The sequence below is a fragment of the Gorilla gorilla genome, chromosome 8 (genome assembly GCF_029281585.2).
Source record: "Gorilla gorilla gorilla isolate KB3781 chromosome 8, NHGRI_mGorGor1-v2.1_pri, whole genome shotgun sequence".
Taxonomy (NCBI): domain Eukaryota; kingdom Metazoa; phylum Chordata; class Mammalia; order Primates; family Hominidae; genus Gorilla; species Gorilla gorilla.
Genome location: NC_073232.2, coordinates 136,132,154 through 136,156,164, shown reverse-complemented (window position 1 = coordinate 136,156,164; position 24,011 = coordinate 136,132,154). Strand labels below are relative to the sequence as shown.

General features: G+C 46.9%; 1 protein-coding gene across 2 annotated transcripts in view; it reads left to right on the top strand.

Moving 5' to 3' along the window:
- Positions 1-24,011, top strand: part of CPXM2 (carboxypeptidase X, M14 family member 2) — a 146,098-nt gene that overhangs the window by 15,241 nt on the left and 106,846 nt on the right. For both annotated transcript variants that reach the window (XM_019035607.4, XM_063710560.1), the window contains exon 3: positions 13,671-13,780. In XM_019035607.4, the coding sequence (XP_018891152.2) occupies positions 13,671-13,780 (110 nt within the window). The remainder of the gene's footprint in view (positions 1-13,670; positions 13,781-24,011) is intronic.

Genomic DNA, 24,011 nt, shown 5'->3' with positions numbered 1-24,011 from the left:
GGTTCTTTGGTTCTGAAAGCCTGTGAATGCTTAAGAGCAGGGGCCTTGTCTGATTCATCTCTGGATAGACCCAATGTTGGTAGCAGCACTTGACAATGGTGAACCTGTTTGTTGAGTACCCACATTGTGGGAGAGCCAGCATCGTGAACAGAACAGGTGCTCTACATATGCTCAGATGGGTTCTCTATGACCCAGAACAGCAGCTGGCCCTTTCAAGGAAGTGGTCTTTGATTTCAGTTCTTAGAGCAAGATCTGTAGGAAAGAAACATGATCAGCCGGGTGCAGTAGCTCAAGCCTGTAATCCTAGCACTTTGGGAGGCCGAGGCAGGTGGATCACCTGAGGTAAGGAGTTTGAGATGAGCCTGGCCAACATGGTGAAACCTTGTCTCTACTAAAAATACAAAAATTAGCCGGGCGTGGCAGCATGCACTTGTAATCCCAGATGCTTGGGAGGCTGAGAGAGGAGAATTGCTTGAACCCAGGAGGCGGAGGTTGAAGTGAGCCAAGATCACGCCATTGCACTCCAGCTTGGGTGACAGAGTGAGACTCTGTCCCACCAAAAAAAAAAAAAAAAAAAAAAAAGAGAAAGAAAGAAACATGATCTCCTACCAGGATGGAAGTAGGATGGTTTCCCTGAAACATGTTGGTGAATGCGAACTTGCTTGATGCATTTCCCTCATGCCTTGACTGGAAGAAGTTTGAGGTCTCAATCAGGCACCATACTTGGGGATTGGCCAACTTAATGTATATTTGTGTGTGTTTTAAGCTTGAGGGTTTTTCATTGCATCACAGACAGTTTGGCTTTTCATTCAAGCTCCTGTTATGAGCCTCTTCTCTTCATTGCATAACCAGACAGTTCCCTGGGGCTAAGTTGGGTCTTCCTTCTTGGCATCTGGCACAGCTATTCCCAGACCCCTGATTCTGGAAGATTTTACCGACACAGTAGACAAGATAAACTGCCATGCCTGTATTTCAGACTCCTATGGTAGTGACAGGGGAGGTGAGGGGCCAGAATTGGGACAGAGTTACACCCCTCTTGACAGACGGTGGTTAGGAAGCCCAAGAAATGTGGGCACTGGGAAACCAAAGGTGCCCCTACTCCTTGCTATTTTCCACTTTCTGCACCATCTCAAACATGCCTAAAAGGTTATTCTTTAGTCTCTAAAAAGAAACATGTGCCTTTGAAGGATTTTATAGCATTCCTTTACGATGTGGAGAGTTTTATTTTGTTTTTCCAATAATGGGTTTGTGGCAGGGCCTTCACTGGTTTTGATTAGGGGTCCTGGGCTGGCTGTAGCCTACAGTAGACATGTCTGTAAACTGAGTGTGTTTATGAACACTACATGAGCAGTGTGGCCAGTCTGCAGCTATAGGCTTCAGAAACCTTGGTCTGAAACCATAGGCACAGTGGACTTGTCAGCCTAGAAATACTTCCCAGACAAGGGTTTAGGGGACAGAACTCTGATGTTCTGATGTGCTTGGTAGCACCCATAGGTGGCATGAAATTTCATTCATTTGTATCAGCCACTTAACCCCAAGTGTGGTTCTTATTGACCAAGTACATGCTGGTCCACTTACAGGGGAGACATTCTAGGGCTGTACCTCCTCAGAATCCCCATGACAAGGGTGAGCACACGTGCTTCTGTTGCTCTTGGGGAATTTGTTCTTGGCATACTGTGATCTATCCTGTTTCCATCTTCTCAAAGCTTCTGTGATAAAACCCTCTTTATTCTGTATTACTGACTCTTGGATGGATTTAACAGAAAACCAAATTTACCATGTTATGCCCTAAAACTTTACAAAAAAAAATTGGCACTTAAACCACTTGTGGTGGAAGTTGGTCTTGTGGTGAAAGTAGACTTCTTTCCTGGCTTATTAAACATTTGACTATGAAAGCAGTAAACACATGCTATAAACTGATCATGTCCCCACAGAATGTGTTTGTTGAAATGCTAACCCACAAGGTGATGGTATTTGGGGGTAGGGCCTTTGTGTGTGTGTGTGGTTGGGGCGGGGGGGTGGTGATTAGATCATGAGGGTGGAATTCTCATGAATGGGATTAGTGGACTTATAAAAGAGACCCCCAAGAGCTCCCTTGGCCTTTCCTCCATGTTAGGATGCAGGGAGAGGATAGCCACTGTATATGAACCAGGCCCTCATCAGACACTGAATCTGTTGGTGCCTTGATCTTGGACTTCTCGGCTTTTAGAAATGTGAGAAATAGGCTGGGCGTGGTGGCTCACTCCTGTAATCCCAGCACTTTGGGATGCTGAGGCAGGCAGATCACCTGAGCTCAGGAGTTTGAGACGACCACCCTGGGCAATGTGGTGAAACCCCATCTCTAATAAAATACAAAAAATTACCGTGGTGTGGTGATGCATGCCTGTAGTCCCAGCTGCTCAGGAGGCTGAGGCACGAGAATCACTTGAGCCCTGGAGGTAGAGGTTGCAGTGAACCAAGATCGTGCCACTGCACTCCAGCTTGGGCTACAGAGTGAGACTCTGTCTCAAAAAAAAAAAAAAAAAAAAAAAAGAAATGTGAGAAATACGTTTCTGTTGTTTATAATCTGGTACAGCAATTTGAATAGACTAAGACAAGTACTAAGCACCAAACGAAAGGGCACTATTTTGCAGTGCCACCTGTCTGTTGGATATCAAGTATCCATATATGCCTGGCTTTGTTTTCAGGCTCACTAATCTTTATTATTAATTCATTTTTCTACCCATGCTTGAAATATCTCACTTTCTTAATTACTGTAGGTTTATAACAAATCTTGACATCTGGTAGAGCAGGACCCATTCTTCTTTAAAAGTTGTGTTTATTCTTGACCCATTGTGTGTGCTTGTAAACACACACGCACACATTTACATCATGTAGTCAAGTTCTACATGATGTCAAGTCAAGTTCTTGGAATTTTGATTTAGATTTGCATTGATTTTACGAATCAATTTGGGAGAATGAACACATTTACAACATTGACTTCTAATCCATGAACATGGTATATCTCTCCACTTATTAGACCTTCTTTAATATCGCTTGTAGAAATTTATCACTAGAGGTCTTATATATCTTTTAATAGATTTATTCTTTCATACTTGCTATTCTGTGATACTTTTAATTTCAATTTTCTACTCTTTATTGGTAGACTACAGGTATATAGTTAATTTTTGAATGTTGATTTTTATATTCAGCAATCTTGCTAAACCCTTGTTAATCACATATTATTTGATATTTAAGTATAAATCGTAATGTATATGAAATAATGACAATTTTGTTTTCTCCTTTTCAATTCTTATACCTTTATTTATTTTCCTTTACTGTGTTGGCAAAGACCCCCATTCATAAAGAATAGATCTCCCTTGTGAATTTTAATTCTGCTTTTGTATTTTTAGTTTTCTTGCTATTTGGCCTTATTTAAAATATTTTTCTGATTATCCTTTTCTTCAGCATGTTTTTTTTTTCTTTTTTCATGGCAAGTAGAAGCCATGACTCTTGGATTATACAAAGGATGAACAGTGTCTGGGTAAAATATTTTCCTAGCTAGCATACCAAGTTACTTTCAAGGTCACATTTCTCTGAGTGTTTTGGATGGTATACCTCCTTTAACGTTCTTTTGGTGGAATTTTTTGTTCTGCACAGACTGTCCATTAGTGTTCATTCTTTATTTATTTTTCAATGAGGCAAGATTCAACCAGATTTTCTCCAGGAGGGACAGTCTAAGCCCTTTCTCAGATCTATAAATGTTGACTAGCTCAAAATGCAGAACCTCCAATACAGTAGAGTTTCCAGTTTCTAGCAGCCTTTTGTCTTTTAAATATTTTTGTTCTGAGGTCTCAACTTCAGGCCTCCTTCCTACTTCCAGCCAGTAACCATTACTCCTGCTTCTCCTCAAAGATAACCACCATCAGATACAACTTTTACCTGTTTTGAACTTAATATTCATCGGATCATACATTGTATGCTCTTTTGTGTCTGACTTCTTTTGCTCAATATGATGTTATGAGATTTGTCTATGTTGTTGTGTATAGCATGGTTCATTTATTTTTATTGATTTATAGTATTCTAGTGCATGACTATACTGCAGGTTATTTATTCATTCTCTTGATGGGCATTTGGATTGTTTTCAGTTTTTTTGCTATTATAAATGGTGCTGTTAGGACTATTCTTGAATAAGTCTTTTGGTATATATATATGAATGCATTTTTTTTGCATGTATACCTATAAGAATTGCTGGATCATAGTGTATGACTAAGTACTGCTGGAGATTTTTCCAAATTGATTGTACCAGTTAACACTTCTACCAGCAGTGAATGAAAGTTCTAGTTGCTTCACATCCTTACCAGCATTTGATATTGTCAGCCTTTATTTTCTTCATATTGGTGGGTATATGCTGATATCTCATTGTGGTCTTAATTTGTATTTTCCTGATGACTAGTGACTAATGCTTACTTACCATTAGGATAACCTCATTTGTGAATATGTGCTCAGTTCTTTTGCTTGTTGTTTTTCTTATTGATTTTTAGGAGGGTTTTTGTTTGTTTGTTTGTTTTTCTTGAAAATATGATGAATATGAGTCCTGTATCAGATACATGCATAGTGAATATCCCACTTCTTGGCTCACTTTTAACTCTAGTAGAAGTGTCTTTTGAATAATACATGCTCTTAAATTTAATATAGACTAATCATCAATATTTTCTGTTGAGGTCAGTACTTGTTGCTTTGGACTAAGAATGTTTTTTGCCCACCCCAAGGTCATGAAGATATTTTCGTGTTATCTTCTAGTGATAAAGTTTCCTTTTACATGAACATATTTTCACTAAAGTAATTTGATTTAAATAAAAACATTAAGGAAATAATAGTGCAGGTGGTACATGGATGTGGAAAAATTTATGAAGCTGATAATAGGCAAGTGCTTGAGGGTTGAGAAATGTTCTTTTGAACCAATAATTCCTTTTTTTTGAGCCTTATAAGCAATGTATAAAGAATGGTGTTAGTTTTCCATGATGATGCAGACATAGGGATTATCAGTTATACTGGATCATAATGCAGATTCATTCATTTGGGAACATTGGTTGGGCATTGGAAATTCGAGGATGAAAACTTGTCATTGCTGCTCTTGAGGCTCACAGCCTGTTCAGGGAGACAGACTAAACTACCACGGTAACAGTGTGGACTTTTCCTAGGAGGTTAGGCTAAAGGTAGGAGTGGGTAGGCTGAGAGGGTTGAGTGCAGGGGAGGAAGTCTTGGGAGGCTTTTCGGACAGAACAGCCCCTGAGCTGGACATTTAAGAAGGAGGTAGGTGGTCAGAACCTTTGAGGCTGAGGCTCCGGGCTGACTCCAGATATCAGCCGCTGTAGCCAGCGTGGGCTGGAACCCGATTCTTTGAGAGTGTCCTCTGTTGGACCCACTGGGGTCTGGGAAAGAAAATCTCTGAGCTTGTGTAGCCTCACAGGTAAAAGACCCCAGCCAGGTTTGCAGGGACTCTCTTCTGAGACTGGTTGTCTCAGAAGAATCACCTGGGAACTTCCGACCAGTGGTGGGTTCCTTTGCTAGCCTATTGATCAGTTTCTGGGAGAGGGGTTAGGGCACCTTTCCTTTAAGTTTCGTGGGAGATCGTGATGCTCAGTTGGGGCGAGAGCTGCTCTCTGGAGGAGCTCAGTGATGAGGGTCTGAAGGATCATCTCTCCTGTGGTGGGTGTTAAAGAGCTTTCCAAGGACGACTAGGTAAGGCTGAAATTGGCTCAGAGATTTCCCAAGACCCAGAGAGAGGCCCTGTCCCTCTGGGAAGCCAGTGGTATCTGAGAAAGGCAGAGAGCTACTGCAGACAGATTTTCAGTGTGCTGGGAAGCTGCCTTCACACTTCACTGATCAAAGGGAATGTCAAGTTCAGAAAGGCGAAGGCAAGAATTCCATTAAGTCGAAGCTACTCCATTTATAGGCGACAATGAAAGCAAAAGTTCAGGAGGGCTGTGAGTTTGTTCCTGGCAGCGCCCACCACATCTTGAGGCGATCACAGTAGGCCACAGGGCCTCAGACTCTGTGCTCTGCTCTGCCAGCGGGGGATGCCTGTCTTGGCTCCAGCTCTTTTCCTGGTATGACCCCAAACACCATCAAGCAACTTCATTTGTGTTATGCTCTCGAGTTTTCAAGTCAGACGGAGGTGGTGTAAAGATTATGCTTGAGATTTTATAACTCAGACACCTAACGACTATTTAACTGTGTCCGGCATCCCTGAGTCTCAGCAATGATGAGCGACGATGCCCGTCTGTTGGGGTCATTGTGCAGATACAATGACAGGAGTCTCTAGCGGGTCTGGCTCGCAGTAGTTACCTGCAGGTTTTCCCTGTTGCTCCCCAAATCACTACACTTTTAAAATAATTTTCATGACACGACTCATAACGGCCCCCCACCCCCTGGACAGATTTGGGATACTGAAGGTGGGGTGTTGGAGTCGGTGCTAGATTCAGAATTCTTACTTATATGCTATATTCTGACTATGTCCTGGAATTTCTGGGCCACAAAGCCCTCCATGATCTTAAATGCAGTGGAGCAGTTTGTTCAAGAGCTGCTGTGCATAAATGGTAATATATGGTGGTGATGATGATGATGGTGATGAGGACTAATGAATCTGTGCCAGAGGGCAAGTGCCTCTTTTTAAAGCATATGTAATGCAGAGACTGCTAGCAAGAGACAGAGCTAAGGCAGTGCGTGCGTGGGGTGGGGTAGAATGAGGCAGGGGATGCCATGCTCGCCTCCCGAGGAATAGAGCATGGGGCTGGGGAGATGGCGCCCTGCTCAGCGTGGTGTGTTCTCAGAGAGCCGCACTCTCTTTAAGAGAAAAGCAGATTCATCGTGGATGATTGTCACTCTCCTTTCCTCTAGATTGTGACACATCTCTGATTTCTAATTAATATTTTCCTGAAGTGTTTTCACACTTTTTTCTGTGTTCTCCTCACCCACATGCTTCTCAGGATTAGATCCTTTTTTCTTCCTAGAAGCAACAGAAACTTGATTTAATGGTAAAGGATGAATTTGTTTGTTTTAGGGGAGAAACGGGGAGCTCGTCTTGAGGCTGTTGGAACAAATGGGCTCAAGAGTCACTGAGCGATTGATTGTCAGAGCCCGCTTTCCTGCAGCCTGGCTGGGAACCCCCACAGAACACTGCTGAGGGATGAAGAGCTGCCAATGAGTTTCCTACTTATTTCAAGCACTCTTTAAACCTAGTAATTATGTCATCAATTGACATTGTAATACAAATATGTTACAGTTCCAACAAAGATTTTTTTAAACTCTCTGATTACAGATATTTAAATTAAGCTTTGAAACCTTGCTTCTCCTCCGTTTTTCTTAGTCACCTATGCAACACTCCTGTCTTTCTCGGTAATGTCTTCTGAAGGATGGGGAAAAGTCCTAGTCCTTGGAAGTGGTATTGTGATTGACAGGTCCTTGGACCAGAACCAGATATTTCTTTGAGAATTTAAAGTCGATGGAGTTCTAACCTCTCATTCTAACTTTGCCATGCTTTTGGAGTTCTTTGGCTGGCAGAGTCCTCTGGGCTTATTTGCGGGAAGTGCCATGCAGTCCTCAGTGTTTGCTGCACCTGCCGGTCACGTGTCTGCTTGCCTTTGTGTCTATGTTTCTGGGCATGTGATTCTAGCTGTTCTTTCAGTAAAGGCCTATGGTTATGGTGGGAGTAGGGTACATTTTCCAAATACTCTTGTGTCTTAAAAAGCCCTTAGTTACCGTGACAATTACCATGATTATTGACTGTAACTTAGCTGGTAGTGGCTTCCAGATCCCAATTTCTTTTCCTTCAGCCCTTAGAAGGCACAGGTTGCTGCTGCAAAATCTTGTGTACTCTGATGATCACTCTTGCTCATCTCCTGGCAGGTCCTAGACAAGCCCGGGACTGTGACTGGGAGACAGTACTTGTCTCCTTTCTGCCGTCTCTGCCTTTCTTTTGAGATTTCTGGTTTTGAAGGCATGGAGGTTTCCTGGACGCCGGTTCATTCATGCTGTGGATCTTGTCTGGCTGCTGATTGCCTCAGAGAAGCTGCCTAGGGGTTACGGTGTTAGCAGCAGTTCCCCATGGTGGCTGGGGTCCAAAGACCAGGGTGCAGCCCAGAGACTGAAGTGCTGACAATGATGTCACTTCAGGGACCAAGAGCAGCTTTGGGCGCTGGCCTAAGGGAGTGGGAGCTGCTGGTTTCTGGTGACTTGTTTGCACTGTGCTCCCTTCGGTCTTTGCCAGCCCAGGGTGGGGCTGACAGAGGTCTCATCCACTTTTCAAGGCCTCTGAAGGCCTAGGAACTGCAGATGTTTTCAAATGTTTTGCCCTAGCCCCTGTGGCTCTGAGGCCTCCAGACCATTATGCAGGTTTAAGATTCCCCAGCCCTCCTCTCTCCTACGTGGCTCAGCATGCTTTGCAAGTGGTTTCCTCATCCTGCATAATTTTCTCCCCACTATAGTATTGTTCCCCTTAGCAGGAGAACCCAAGGGGGAGGAGCAGGTCACTTTATTCATTTTGGACGTTGAGTAGACCTGTTAAAAATCTCTAGGATGGGCCGGGCGCAGTGGCTCATGCCTGTAATCCCAGCACTTTGGGAGGCCAAGGCGGGCAGATCACCTGAGGTCAGGAGTTTGAGACCAGCTTGGCCAGCATTGTGAAACTCTGTCTCTACTAAAAATACAAAAATTAGCCGGGCGTGGTTGCAGGTGCCTATAATCCCAGCTACTTGGGAGGCTGAAGCAGGAGAATTGCTTGAACCTGGGAGGCGGAGGTTGTGGTGAGCAAAATCGCACCATTGCACTGCAGCCTGGGTGACAAGAGTGAAACTCCTTCTCAAAAAAAAAAAAAAAAAAAAAAAAGAAAGAAATCTCTAGGATGACGCTCTGAAGGTAGAAAGAAAAGAAGAAAAATGAATCAGGTTGAAATATTCTGAAATTCTTCAGAGTGAAGTATTAAGCATGAGTATTTCAATATTATGTATTTTGAATTAATTTAGAATCTTTAAAGCAAAAGATAATTTTCCTGTATTTTATTTTCTAGTCCCTTACTTTCCCATTCTTTAGCATAGGAAAATCCTGCCTTTTTCTAAATGTGGAGATTCCTGTGTCAGATGTTCAATATGTCTTTAAGATGGGCTTGGGAACTTTTCCTGGGATGCTTGATTCTGACATGGGATTTTTGCCTTGTTGATCTTTGCATAAAGGGATGTGGGATAGTGGGCTTGTGCTTAGATTACTTTATGCTTAAACTTCTTTTTAACTTAAAAAATGTTTTAAAATGGGATTTGGGGAAGGTGGGTAACTCCCAGCTGGCTCAGTGTGTAGTTTTATCTGAGCCTGCAGGATGCCTACTGCGGGGCATGGCGCCGTGTGTTAGGCTGGGTTGCAGTAGCATTTGTGAATTGCCCTGATGCTCATGGAAAACAGGGTGAAGTCAGAGTGAGGCAGATGTGGGATGGAAGGAAGGAGAGGAGGCTATCAAAGGGAAAAATAAAGAATGGAAGATTGATTAAATAAGAACTTTCCAAGTGAAGCTGACATTACTGCTGTGTGCCTGACTGATACTGCGGCCTCTGCCACACAAAAGTGAGGGGACAGAGTGCCGAGGAAGAAGTGGTGACAAGCTTGAGGAGATTCTTTTGCAGCAGACGTTGGAAGATGATTGGGTATTTGCTTCAGCTGCAGATTGCAGGCGGCTTACTCCAGCTGCAGCGTTCACACCTGCCTGATGGGGGCCACCAGGGTTCTGAGGCCTGCCTGCCACGTCAACAGGCCGGTCTCCAGACAAGCAAGTGGTCTGAGTTTAAACTTTTTTTTTTTTTTGGGACAGTGTCTCACTGTGTAGTCCAGGCTGGAGTGCAGTGGCATGATCTTGGCTCACTGCAACCTCCGCCTCCCAGGTTTAAGCGATTCTCCTGCCTCACCCTCCCGAGTAGCTGGGATTACAGGCATGTACCACCACACCTGGCTGATTTTTTGTATTTTTAGTAGAGATGGGGTTTCACCATATCGGCCAGGCTGGTCTCAAAATCCTGACCTTAATTGATCCACCTGCGTTGGCCTCCCAAAGTGCTGGGATTACAGGCGTGAGCCACCGCACCCGGCCCTGAGTTTAAACTTTGTGCGTGTGATTGGATGCTGAGTGGCATAGACGGTGCCTGTGACACCTCATAGCTGAAGTGTGGGCTCAGAAGGTGGATTGTTAAAGGGAAGGGGAGGGGCTCTCTTAGGGAATCAGTCTGAGGGTGATGAGCCTGTGCTGCAGCCAGGAAAGACTGCCCTGGGGAAGGTGGAAAGAAAAGTCCAAACAAGGAAGGAAGGTCTGGACCGAGAGGGAAGAGAAAGAGCAGAACATTGTGTGATGGAAACCAGGGCTGTGTGTGGTGTGGGGGTGGAGGAGTGGCTGAGAGGGAGAAATTGTGGGGCCCAGTACAGAAAAACGGAGAAGAGGCTGAGGAGTCCCAAAGGGCCACAAAGTGACCAGTGCCACTGTGAATGAATGGAGTCAGGAGCAAAAATCCCAGGAAAGGAAGGGAGAGAAGAAGCAGAGATGGAGGTGTTGCCCCTCCTGGGGTTGGCCAGGAGGAGGCAGTTGGAAGAACCCATAACTCAGAAGCTGGACGAGCCTGCTTGAGCTGTGTTCACCCTCAGCTCTGGGCAGTAGCTGCAGGTGCCTGTTCCGTGCCCCGTGTCGGTTGTGAATTTGGCGTCCCCTTGTTTTGCTAACAGCACCCTGATCCCAGTGGGCAGCCAGGGGACCAGGTGAGTCAGGTCCTCTCTGGAGGCATGCGTGAGGTTGAGTGGAAACTCAGAGGTGTGATAGGAGGTGGACAGTGTCATTGGAATCCACTGTTCTGCTTCCTAGATGACGGGAGCTCTGTGCCTTTCCACCTGCACATGTCCTGTGTCCCGCCTCTGTCCTTCTCACTTTCTGCCATCCCTTTCATTTCTCTAGGGATTTCCCTTCCTGTCTAAGTTGGCTGTGGTAGGTTTCTTAAAACCAAAGGGCCCTCACTAACCCAGGCGGATCAGTAGCTCTGTCTTTGCCTTTCAAGGACATTGTGTTTTCTCTGTGTGGAATCTCTAGCTTCTTTGTAAGTGGCACGGGCAATGGAGAAGGCTTCCAAACCAAAATTAATGGCTCTAAAAATAGCATCTTCTAATAAGGACAAAAAATCCCAGTGTCAGAGCATTGGGTTCCTGTAAGACCACGTTTGCGAGCAGGCCAAGTTCGTGTGTGTTTATCTGGGCTCCCCCACCAAAGTCATCATCTGTGCTGTGGGTGGAGGGGGTGAAGTTTCTGGCTTTGCCGTGACACCATCACAGGAGTGGACAAGAATGGCTGTTAGATGTGGCAGCTGCCAGCACTGCTGGCAGCGGGAAACAGCCCGTGAGAGGGCAGGCATTGCACTTTTCAATTGCTATTAGACGTGCACCCATGAAGCACCTCACTTGGGGGCACTTTCTTTTCACCCCTTATGTATCTTGGCAAGAGGATGTGACAGAGCTTCTGTCTATCGACAGAAAAGCAATTTTGATGGATATGTAATTTTAGTCAGGTGCTTCCTTTTTTGAATTAAAATACTCACGTGCATAGGAGTCGTTCCCTTTTTCTGGAAGAAATGTTTTGAATAGCAATTATTGTTGCTTTATTGAGCTGGTACATGATCTATATATGTCTGCCTGTCCATCTGGTGGGCTATCTGTCCATCTGTCCGTCTCTCACTTAGAGTGTATAAATGATATAAATAAAGGTGGCTTTGCTGAAGGAAGTCCATGGAATTTACCGCCTGCTGTGTCTTCTGCTACCAAGGAAGAAGCTGGTGGTTGGAAGGCCTTCAACACGGCAGTGAAATAGGTTCATAAGATGGCAGCAGATCCTTTTGGTGTTTCTGATGCTTGGTTATGTGGGACTGTTTTGGGTATGTATTGAGTACCAGGACGTGGAGGGACAGGACCTGTGCCTGGTTCCCCATCAGGGTCTGAAACCCCCCAGGTCCCTTGAACCCTGAAACCACAGCTGGCAGAGTGAAGATAAATAGAGGCTATTCCCAGGCCACCAGGAATCGCCTGACAGAACCTGCTGCCTAGCCAGCTTGGTGTCACAGTCAGTGGGTGGGGTCTCTCTCTCAGTGGGTGGGGTCTCTCGGTGGGCGGGATCTCTCAGGACAGACCGGTTATTCCTGAGAATGCTGACTGTGTCTAAGGCAGGATAGGCTGAGACCAGGTGATGGGGAGAAGAGCAAGGAGTGAGCAGGAGACGAGGATGAGAATGGGGCACAGCAGGGCAGCAACCCCAGCTTAGGGAGCCCAAGAGCTTCAGCCAGAGCCCAGGCTCCTGGGGCCAGGCTGCAGGATGTCCTGGAGTCCAGCCTCTCCAAAGGGACAGGCAGCCTAATGGATCAGTGGCCTTGACTCTCAGAGCTTGCCCTGGATTCTGACAAGGCCCTCTGGTGGATACCAGTGACCGCTGGGGACTGTGAGCTCCAAGAGGCGAGTGGCATCCGACAGCAGGGGCCCATTGTCCTGAGGTGAGAGTGGAGGGCACGGGCCCAGGCTCCCAGCTGTCTCAGAGAGTGGCGGGGTGTGGGATTATAACCTGGGCTCAGGGGCCAAGCTGCGGAGGTGCCAGACCACGAGAGTGGCAGGGTGGGGCTTCTGGGACAGCATGAGAAGTTTCTATGAGGAGGCAGGGCTGTTGGAGGCCCAGCAGTGAGGATTTCTGAGTATGTCGTGTGAGGATTAACCTTGCTGGTCAGCCACTTGAGGTCCATTTCTGGTAGGCAGGATGGAGAGTGAACATGTGGGACCCAGGAACTGCCACCACATGGGTCAGATTCATGTCCTTCAGGCCTGGAAGGTGTGAGGGCAAACCCTGGGGAAGGAAGGGGGCATGGTAGCCAGGTTTTTCTCTGTGAGGTCAGCCTCGGGTGGTTGGCATGCCTGCTGCACAAACCCCCTCAATGCGGGGACCCCCAGTTCATCATGTGGCCCCCTCTCGCTGCATGGCCTTTCACATTCACTGTGTGCACCCCTCCGCCTTCACTAAATGCTCCACCACTCACTGTGGTGGGCGTGGGGGCAAACAGCAGCCCAGAGGTCAGGAGACCCCTTCTGGATGCTGCTGTAAGCATTGTCATTCTTACGGACAATGGGCTAGGCTGGGACGATCAAGCACTGGTGTTTTATTCCAGGGGCAAATGGTGTTTACTAGCTGTGCTTCATGTTATCCATTTTGCAGAGACTGGAAAACAATAGATTTTTTTTTCTGCTTATATTCCTCTGCTCATTAGCATGCACAATATAAAGGCCAGAGTTGCTGAAGCAAAATCAGCAAGTTCTGATTAATTTGCAGAGCTCCAATGATGCTTCCTGACTGAGTCATGTTGGGGAAGGATCCTTAATTGGGAACAGCCTCAGACAGTAGCATGGACAGCAAAAGAGAAGGAATATCAGAGCAAAAACACCCCTAAAGCAAATGCCAACAAGAAAGAACATTGGCTTAATGTTGACAGTTCAATCAACCGTGTCTGGAAAGACCAGGCATGCCTGTGGGTGGGAGTTCAGGGGAAAATGGAAAAGCACGCGGCCAGATTTAGAAAATAAGAAACTCATCCCTTTCAGCATCTGTCGTTGTTTTTAACAAGCATTGTCCGTTCCAGGTTGCCCACCTCTTGGTCTGGAAACCTTAAAAATCACAGACTTCCAGCTCCATGCCTCCACGGTGAAGCGCTATGGCCTGGGTGCACATCGAGGGAGACTCAACATCCAGGTACCTGGCCCTGTGGTTGGAAGGATTTTGACTGCCTTGTTTGTTGCTCTGGTTCCTTGAGCTTGGATCAGGCAATGCGCAGGATTTAAAATGCATTAGCCTGGATGCTCACAGTAAGAAAGGATATTGCTGAATGATCCTAATTTTACAGAGAGAGCTCTGAGACTCAGGGAGGCAATGTCTTCTCCAAAGACTGTCGTGAGTAAAAGTGAGACCACCAGTACCTGGACCCAGGTTGTTCCTCTTCCACCTTTTGAACACTTCTCTTCCATATGCTGTTGGTCCAGAAAGGACAGGAGGAGAAGGTGGAATGCCTGGGGCATGGCGGGGCAGAGCCGTGGCACACGAGGCAGTGGCATTTGTCTTCCCTTGCCTCCCTGCCAGTGCTTCTTGTCTCTGCCACACACACATCTTCCAGGCTTTCCTGTGGCTCCCTCCATTGTGTTCCCCCGGGTCAAGCCCTGCATGGCTCCTGGGACCATGCACATCCTGGCTGGTCTCCCTCCTGGAGGCTCAAGGGCCTTTCTGACCTTGGGCCTCAAGACTGTCAGGCCTCCCTCTCTGTCAGTCCCATCAGTCCGAGGTCTTGCTCCAGGAAAGTGAGCTCCTGCCTGCACACTCTACACGCCGTGCAATTCTTGACTCCAGGCCCTTTCTGTAGCAGGTTCCCTTGCCTGAAACTTCTACTGCCCAACCATGCTCCACTCACATGAATCCCATCTGATCCATGCATGAGTTTCCTATTGCTGCTGTGACAAACGTAGCCTCTTCCCACAAATGTATTCTCTTACAGTTCTGGAGGACAGATGTCTCATTGGGCTAAATCAAGGTATGCAGGGCTATGCTCTTTCTGGAGACTGTAGGGAGAATCAATTTTCTTCCCCTTTTCAGTCTTGAGAAGCTGCCCCATTCCTTGCTAGTGGCTCTTTCCTTCTTCAGAGCCAGCAAAGGCAGGTGGAGTCTTCATGTGGCTGCCTGTCTGGTTCTCTGTTCTGATTTCTTGTTCCCCTTTTGAGGATCTTTGAGATTACACCGGGCCCACCTGGATAGCCTGGGATCATCTCCCTTCCTCAAGCAACCTTCGTTCCATCTGTGACCCTCATTCCTCTCTGCTGTGTAATCTAATATATGCACAGGTTCTGCGGATTAGAGTGTGGACATCTTTGGGTAGGAGTTATTCTGCCGCCCCATCCCCAGGGCATTTTGTTCCTGCCCCACCTCCTGCTGATCTGTTCTTTCTCAACTTAGCACTTGATCTCTACCGTCCTGTGTGGCTCTCTAATGGCACCATATTCTAGTTTTCTTTCTATAGCTCTTCTGTATTGGGAGTAGTTTCCAAGCCCCTTTGCACGTGCACCATCTCTGGCCTAGGGAGGGAGGAGGTTCCTTGCCCCTGGCCCTGAGAGCCATCAAGGGTGCACTCAAAGCTAATGGCTTCCAAGTGGCAGAGTGGACCCCTGACTCCCCCAGCGGTCTGTGTAAATGTGCTAGGGGCAGCTGCTGTGCTGGGAACTGTGTACAAACAGATAAGGTTCCTTCCCAGGGAGCTCATGGGATTGGGGGCATCTGAGCCAAGCTCTGACTCCAAGCTTTGCTCTTTCTCCACCCCACCCCTCAGACTGCACCGCATCAAACAGACTTTCGAACTGCTTAACCTCCGCCACTTTTTAGTTCAGAGGAATTCAGGTAGAACATTTGTAGAACTAACTTTAATGAGATCCGAAGGTTGGTTTATAAATACTTGTATAAAAAAATAATAACTAATAAGAAATATTTGGATGTGCACAACTGTCAACTGCAAACAATCTCTTATGTTTTATGAGAGGATGAACACATGAGCCCTCAAAGCTTGAGCTGGAGCTATGTTCATGTTCGCACAGTGCCTCCAGTACCCTAGAAGGGGCTCCAGGCCTCTGAGGAAATGACAGTCAGACCCAAGCAGGGCGTGTGCAGCCTGTTTTGTGCATTAATTAGGGGAGCTGTCGTCTGATGCTTTGCATGATTTCTCTATAATTGAAATTATCCTTTGAAAAAGAGAAAGTGTTCACATGTATTTGTGCTTTCGGTCAAAAATTAAAAGGTCCTGTTAATCCTCAATGTGTTGGGGTTGAATGGGAAGGTGGGGGGAGCATGGTGTTTTTGTCCCTCCAGTTGGGAATTCCACCGGCAGAGTGCCACGCAGGGTGTGCCAATGAGACGTTGTAGACAGGCATGCTGAGTGCAGACCTTGGCCTTGATGTTTCTAGACTGGGGGCCTTTGGAACAAATGATCTCATGTTTCTGAGGCTCAGTTGCCTCATCAGAAAGATGAAAGTCCTAATCACTCGCAGAGTTCCTTGAGTGGTGACCTTAGGTGACTTCTGATTTTAAAAGATTCCCTGGATCATCTCCTTCCTCTGTTGAAAGGCTCTGGTGGCTTCTAGTTACCGTATGAGGAAAGTCCCAGGTTGGCCTTGGGTGACTGGGTCTCTCTCTGAACCTTCACTTACTTATTTCCTTGGGTTGTATCTGCCCCTTCCTTGTGAGTAAGCCCCATGTTAGATGTGGCCTTGTTTCTCCTGCTTGCCCAGCCCCTGGTGTGCAGAATAGCACCTGCAACATGGGAGGTGCACTGAGGATATGGACGGAGACCTGGCTCAGGTGCAGATGGTGTTTATTCACTGACCTGCCTTTGCTGGGCTGCGCAGGAGCCTCACCGTAGATGGGGCGTCCAGCAGGGAGCAGCCGGCGAGGCTGTCCTCACTTCATCTTCCCGGCTTCAGGTAGTCTTTCACCCGTGAGAGGCCCACCGCAGGCAGAATGCCAAGCTCCCCTCAGTGAATGCATTGGCTGAGCGCACTCTCCTGCCTGTGGTCAGGGTGAAAAGGAGGCCGTGCGTGGGAATCACATCAGTGCTATTTGTCTTCGTGGGTTTTTCTTTCTTCAGGGGCATCTTATTTACCCTGATGCTTTCTCACAGGAGAGTCTCCGTACCTGCTCTTAGACTGTGAAGTTGCTGCTTTAATAGCCAAATCTGGGCCCGCCATCCCCAGCCTCTGGCTCTGACCCTACTCAGGTACCTGGTGTCAACCCCAGAGAGGACAGTGTCGTTTGCAATGTGTGTCTGTGGGCTTCGACATACAGCCCCAGTCCCCCACGGGGAGCTCACTAGGCTAAATCGAGGTGTCAGCAGGGCTGTGCTCCTGTGCCACAGGGAAATGGGGACGAGGTCAGCCCACTTTTGTGGTTTGTGTCTTCCAGAGCCAGTGCCACATGCAGTGTGATTCCACTGTCACAGGTGCATAATTAAAGTCAGTGTGCGCCAAAAATACATCTCCCCACACAAACGGTTTGAAATGCAGTTTAAAAATAACCTCATCTTGTCTCACATACGAGTATTTTGTAGGCGTGTGGAGCTAATGGGATTTTGTGATTGAGAAACACCAAGATGTCAGAATTAGAAACTGTGTTTAATACCCTAGTGCAGGCTGTGAGCTTGTTTAGCCTAGCGCTGTGCTGGCCCAGGACTCTATAGGAGCAGATGTGGCTGTGGTCCAGGCTGGAAGGTATGGGGCTCACAGGCTGGGATGCTGGTGCTGGTCGCTCTGCTGACCAGCCATGTGGCCTTGGGTGAGATGCCCTCATTCTCCAAGGCTCAGTGTCATCATCAGGAAGGTGCAGGTCCCACCGCTGGCTCTTCCTCCGTTATGGAATTGTGAGTGTCAAAAAGAGTAAAGAAAAAGAATTGCCTTTGGCAGTTCTCAAATGCATATTCTTACCTATTAGCATTCATTCTTGCAGCAGACCATTGTGAGGTGCCTGCTATGTGACAGGCATGGAAAGGGCCATGACAAAAAGCCCTAGGGATTCTCTGCCTTCAAGATGCTTCAGTCTCTAGCAGAGGGAGAGTGGGAATCAGCTCCAAGCATTATTGGCATAGTGCTAAGTGCCTTATGCACGTGATTTCATTTATTCCTCCAACATGGAAGACAGTACTGTTATTATTACCTCTGCCTTATAGAAAACAGACACAGGGAGCATGGGATGACTCAGCTCACATTTCCCAGGAGGGGCAGATTAAGAATCCAGGCAGCTTTAAACCTTGAGTTGTTGCTCCTAATGATGCCATAAAACTGCCTCCCAAGTCAACAGATAGAAGTGGTATAAGTCCAACAGCTGGAATAATGATCAAACCATGTACATCTCTCTTTTCTGACAGTTATCTCACATTGATTTATTCATCTGCAGCCTCGCCAAATGCTGAGCCACTTGCAGAAAATGTGTCTCTTGCATTTCTGGGTATTCCCCACCCTGTGTGAGAGCGGTGTCTGCACATATGGATGCGCTGAATCAACAAAGCTTCTGTGTAGTGGCTGCAGTGCTTAAGGGAGCTTAATCAGGAGAAGCCTAGGAGGAGGCCGGGCAGGCTGGTCTGCTGTCACATGTGTTTTTCTAGTGCATATTTGCCCTGTCTGGTTGGCAGATACAGGGATGATGTCATTATGACACAGAAGCAGCATTGGTTCATGTGTGATTTTTGCTAGTCTGTGAATGGTCTGTGGGGCCGAGCACCAGCACCTGGCCACAGAGTGCACTGTCACGGGTGAGTATGGAGTCTATCAGTGGTCTGTGGGACCAAGAATCAGCACCTGGCCACAGAGTGCACTGTCACAGGTGAGTGTAGAGTCTATGAATGGGCTGTGGGACCAAGTATCAGCACCTGACCACAGAGTGCGCTGTCACAGGTGAGTGTGGAGTCTATGAATAGTCTGTGGGACCCAGCACCAGCACCTGACCACAGAGTGCACTGTCAGGGGCGAGTGTGGAAGCTGCGGAGTCCCGTGCGTGGTGCCCTGTGCCTCCTGTTCCTCGGCGTCAGTGGGGCCTGTGCTGGTGCATTGCTCAGGTTCTTCTCCGTTTTGCCCTAGCCTTCAACTCAGCAGCTCCACGCCGCCTTCCATCTCCACGCCGCCTTCCATCTCCACGCCACCCTCCATCGCTGGCATCACCTGCCTCCCTGCTTGTTTCCTTTTCAGATCAAATCCTATAATTACAGCTGTATTTAAACACTGTTTTGAGCAACTCAACGTGTCTTCTTAATTGTGCTAATGTGTTTTTAAAATTAATTTTTTTCAGTCTTCTGCTTCCAGACCTGTATAGATTTTGAATGGGCTGGCTGGTGAGCTGGGTTTTAGACTGGGAACTTTTACTGGAATGCATTTGCCATGTTACTACAGAAATACCTGTCTCCTTTTCCATCATTTTAAGCAGAAGACTTTGAAAGAGTCCTTATAACTCAATACTTCCTTTTTTTCAAGTAGAATTTTACTTTTGTTAACTTAATAATATAAGGTTAGAGAAAAAAACCAACATTTACATTTTATCACTACATTGGGACAAAACAGACTTTTCAGGAATTCAAGGAAGACATCCAGTTCAGCAGGAGAGCAAAAGTTCGGCCCCTCACCTATGATTATTCTTCCTGTGTGCCCAGGACCCTTTTATACTAACGCACTTGTGAGGCTGTGATCTCATTTAGAAACAGTCACTGGTTTCTTCCATTCTGGGAGCAACTACAGACAGATTGGAAATTAACATTCTGAGTCTCCAAGAGAACATATTGACAATGACCTCTAAAATCATGCTTAGGGCTAGGTGCGGTGGCTCATGCCTGTAACCCCAGCACTTTGGGAGGCTGAGGCGGGTGGATCACCTGAGGTCAGGAATTCAAGACCAGCCTGGCCAATGTGGCAAAATCCCGTCTCTACTAAACATACAAAAATTAGCCGGGCGTGGTGGCACACGCCTGTAATCCCAGCTACTTGGGAGGTTGAGGCAGGAGAATCACTTGAACCTGGGAGGCTGAGGTTGCAGTGAGCCAAGATCATGCCACTGCACTCCAGCCTGGGCGAGAGGATGAGACTCTGTCTCAAAAAAAAAACAAAAAAACAAAAACCAAACCAAACCAAAACAAAACATGCTTGGCTCCTTTGCCTGTAGGTAGTCTTAGGAAGTGATCCTATATTCAGGTGGGTCGTCTAATGGCAGCTCATCACCTGCCCCACCCCAAAGAATCCTCCTTTGAGGACCCTAAGATATTTTCCCTGGGTCATAAACTAAGGAAGGGGGTTCGGGGACAGCAGCCCTGCTGAAGTGATTTATTGCACCACTGTTATTATTTTGGATATTTTCTTAGCTGGCAAGCCTCAAACAGATTGCAGTAGTAAGCACTGCCGTGTCAGAGGGCTGGCTTTCAACCTCATTCTCAAGAATTTAAATTACAGTAAGTCAGGGTCTGACGTGTGATCAGAAGAAATGAAACACCAAGTGTGTGGTTGGGACTCAGGATGTCACCACAATTCCTGCCTATAATTGGGGACCGATTTACATCCCTTATAAATGGGGATGTAGAAAAGTTGGTGCTCAGATCAGAGCTTGGAAGAAACAGCTAATGTTTTGAGGTCACAAGGAAAAACGTAGCACACTCCCTGCACAGCTCTGGGTGTCCTTGTGATAGCCTGGTCACGGTCGTTTGGCACTCTGTGGACCAGGTCTTTTCTCACCCACGTTAGAAATGACTGAGAGTATGGTCCCCTAGAGAGACAGAGAGAGAGGCTCACCTCTTGCAGCTCTTCCAGGAGGAAACGTCTGGCCATAATAATAGTGTCTGTCAGAGCCATTTCCCCAGCACTGCTGGAAGGAATCATGAGTCCTCTCCTCAGTCATTTCCTTAAAAAAATTATATGGAGCACCTCGATGCCAGTACTAGAATCTAGTTCCAGTGTTCTCATCCACTTTTTACCTAAAATGAGGTGGGATACTTGGAGGCAGCTGCTGCCTGTGGCTTCATATGTACCCCCGCATGAAGACATGAATGCAGTTTTAGAACATTGAACCAACTGAGTTTTATCCTGTGTCACAGCTCATGTTCCAGGGCACGTCCTGTACGTGTCTCCCTGTACCTTTTGGCCCCAGTGCTCTTGGGGCCCTACTTTGACCAAAGGTGGAGGCCACCCACATTTCTCCTGGCAGGAAGTCTATGGAGAACGTTTGGCAGCACCATTTTCCCAGGTCTCACCTGTGCCCGACCCACACCTGCCTGTGGCTGGGCCCTGCACCCGTGTCTTTGACCCTAAGCCTATCTCTTCCTTCAGGCCTTCCCGATTTTCTGTTTTGTTTGTTTGTTTGTTTGTTTTTGTTTTTCCTGGCTATGCAAAACCTTACTGTGTCTCACAAGTTCTTCTTGGGGGCCATATATGTGCTAAGTGCTGCAGAGGCAAAAATAATCACAGTAGACATAGTTTCTGAGTCAAGGAATGTCGTGTTTGTTCTGATAAAGGGATTTTGTTCTTCATCTGGCTTCAAGCAAACAGTCTGGGAGACAGTGTTTGGATGCCAAAACACTGGAATTTTGGGTATTTGGATTTTTATGGGAATAACAGGACTGAATATTTTAAATTGTGACTCCCTTGGAAAAATCAAAATGAGTATCTAGTATGATGGTAATACGCTGTTCTTATTTCTCAAGAAGCTTACAGTGTAGACACACAAGCCGGTAGAAGGACAATGTAACCAAAGTAAAAATGGTCTAAAACCACCAAAGCCTCCTTGACCCATGAACCACAGATTATTAAGGAACCACAGGGTTATCTGGTTCAGATATAGATTCTGTTCTGTTTGCTATGTGCATTTTTCTTTAATATGTTATTAAATTTCATATGTTGTGTCCTTGAAGCACTAACACAGAATGACCTACACACCTGATTGCCGGGAGACGTGCACATCCAGAAGACGGTCATCCTACCTGTGTACAGTGGGGCAGGTGCCCTGGGGAACCATCCTCATGAGGTATCATTGGAGAAGGCACAGTGCAGTTATGACTGCGGAGTAGACACACAGGCTCCGGGGGTTGTCTGTTGAACAAGCCGAGCCATCACGTGGGTGCTGGAGCTGGCAGGGAAGGAGCCCTGGGTTATCTACAGCCGGAAAACTGAGATTAGGGTCTCAGGTCTGTACTTAGTAGCTGTGGGGTTAGAGCAGGTCACTTAGCCCCTGACTTCAGTTTCCTTATCTCTAAAACAAATATATATAAAATATATATATTATATATAAAAATATATATATATATATTTGTTCACTAGCTCTTGGGCCACCCCTGCCTCTCAGCTTGTGCTGCCTTATCTCCCTGACCACTGGCTTGAGTTTCCCCTAGGATCTCCCACGCCCACATCCAGGCAGGGCCCAGAAAAGTCTGATCTGAGAGGCATCGGTAGTCACCCCCGGAGCCTATGTGTCCGTTCAGCAGTCAGAGCTGCTTCTCCAGTGATGCCTCATGGGGATGGTTCCCCAGGGCACCTGCCCTGCTGCACACAGGTCAGATGACCGTCTCCTGGAGGTGCATGGTTGGGAATCAGGTGTGTAGGTCATTCTGTGTTAGTGCTTCAAGGACACAATAAGTGCTATATAAGCAGAAAAAGCCAGGGCGGGGAGAGGGAGGGGAGAAAAAAGGAGAGGAGGAGGGAAAGAAAGAATAACAGCAGATTCTTTCTTTCTTTCTTTTTTTGAGACTGAGCCTCGCTCTGTCGCCCAGGCTGGAGTGCAATGGCGTGATCTCTGCTCACTGCAACCTCCACCTCCCGGGTTCAAGTGATTCTTGCACCTCAGCCTCCTGAGTAGCTGGGATTACAGGCACGTGCCACCATGCCCAGCTAATTTTTGTATGTTTAGTAGAGACAGGGTTTCACCATGTTGGCCGGGCTGGTCTCGAACTCCTGACTTCAAGTGGTCTGCCCGCCTTGGCCTCCCAAAGTGTTGGGATTACAGGCCTGAGCCACCACACCTGGCCAGATTCTTTCTTTTATTTATTCATTTTATTATAACAACAACACAAAAACACAACACACCTCTGGAAACCTTTCATGTACTCAGCACTGTCATAAGAACTGAGGAAACAATGCTGAGCCAAAACAGAAGAGCCCTGAGCACTTAGCAAATATTTACTGGGGGCCTGTGATGTGCTGGGTCCTGTTCTAGGTGCTGAGGATGCCTAAATGACCAAAACAAGGATTCCTGCCACCTTGAAGCTTGTGTTCTAGTGCGGGAGGCAAATCAAGGCAGATGTATTAGTCCATTCTCTCACTGCTATAAAGAAACAGCTGAGACTGGATAATTCATTAAGAAAAGAGGTTTCATTGGCTCACGGTTCTGCAGGCTGTACAGGAAACATAGTGGCTTCTGCTTCTGGGAGGCCTCAGGAAACTTACAGTCATGGCGGAAGGTGAAGGGGAGGCAGGCAATGCTTACATGACCCTAGCAGGAGCAAAAGACTGGGGAGGTGCCACACACATTTAAACAACTAGATCTCATGAGAACTCACTCACTATCAAACACAGTTCTAAGGGGGAGATCCACCCCCATGATATAATCACCTCCCACCAGGCCCCATCTCCAACACTGGGAATTACAATTTGATGTGAGATTTGGGCAGGGACACAGATCCAAACCATATCAGCAGGAAATGTAACAAATCATAGTGTTTACTATTATCGTATGTTAGAAGGTGGCACGTACTATGGAGAGAAGGGAAACAAAACCAGCGGACAGCTGGCAGTGGTAGTCATGGGGGCAGACTCTGGGAAGGCGGCAGCTGCTTTTCAAGAAGGGGATCAATGGGGAGCCAAGGGGGTATGAGAAGAGCATTCTGGGCAGAGGGGATGGCTTGAGCAAAGGTCAGGTATAGCATGCTCGGTATAGCCAAGGGGCAGCAGGAGATTGGAGTGAGCATCAGGGGAGAAGACATGAGCCAGAGGTAATAGGAGGCCTGCAGGCCCCCTGGAAGGACTTCGGCTTTTAGCCATGAGCCAATTAGGGGAGCCCTGGAAAGTTCTGGACACAGGAATGACATGCTGTGGCTTACATGTGAAATGGATCAACCTAGTCACTGTGTTGACTTTTGGGGAGCAAGCATTGAAGCAGAGGCCTGTTAAGGGGGGTGACTTCAGGCCCTAGACAGGAGATGGTACTGGCTTGAGCCAAGATAGGTGTGATGGAGGGGGGTTGGAAGTGGTTGGATTTAGGTTATTTTGAAAGTAGGATTTTCTGATGCAGGGCAGATGAGGTTTGGATGAAGGATGCAAGAGAATAGAAGGGAGTCGGGCATGCTTTTTAACCTGCAACTCTGATAATCTAGTAATCTAATGGGGAGATGAAATTACTGAAAAAAATCCCACCTGGGAATGCATAATTACAATGA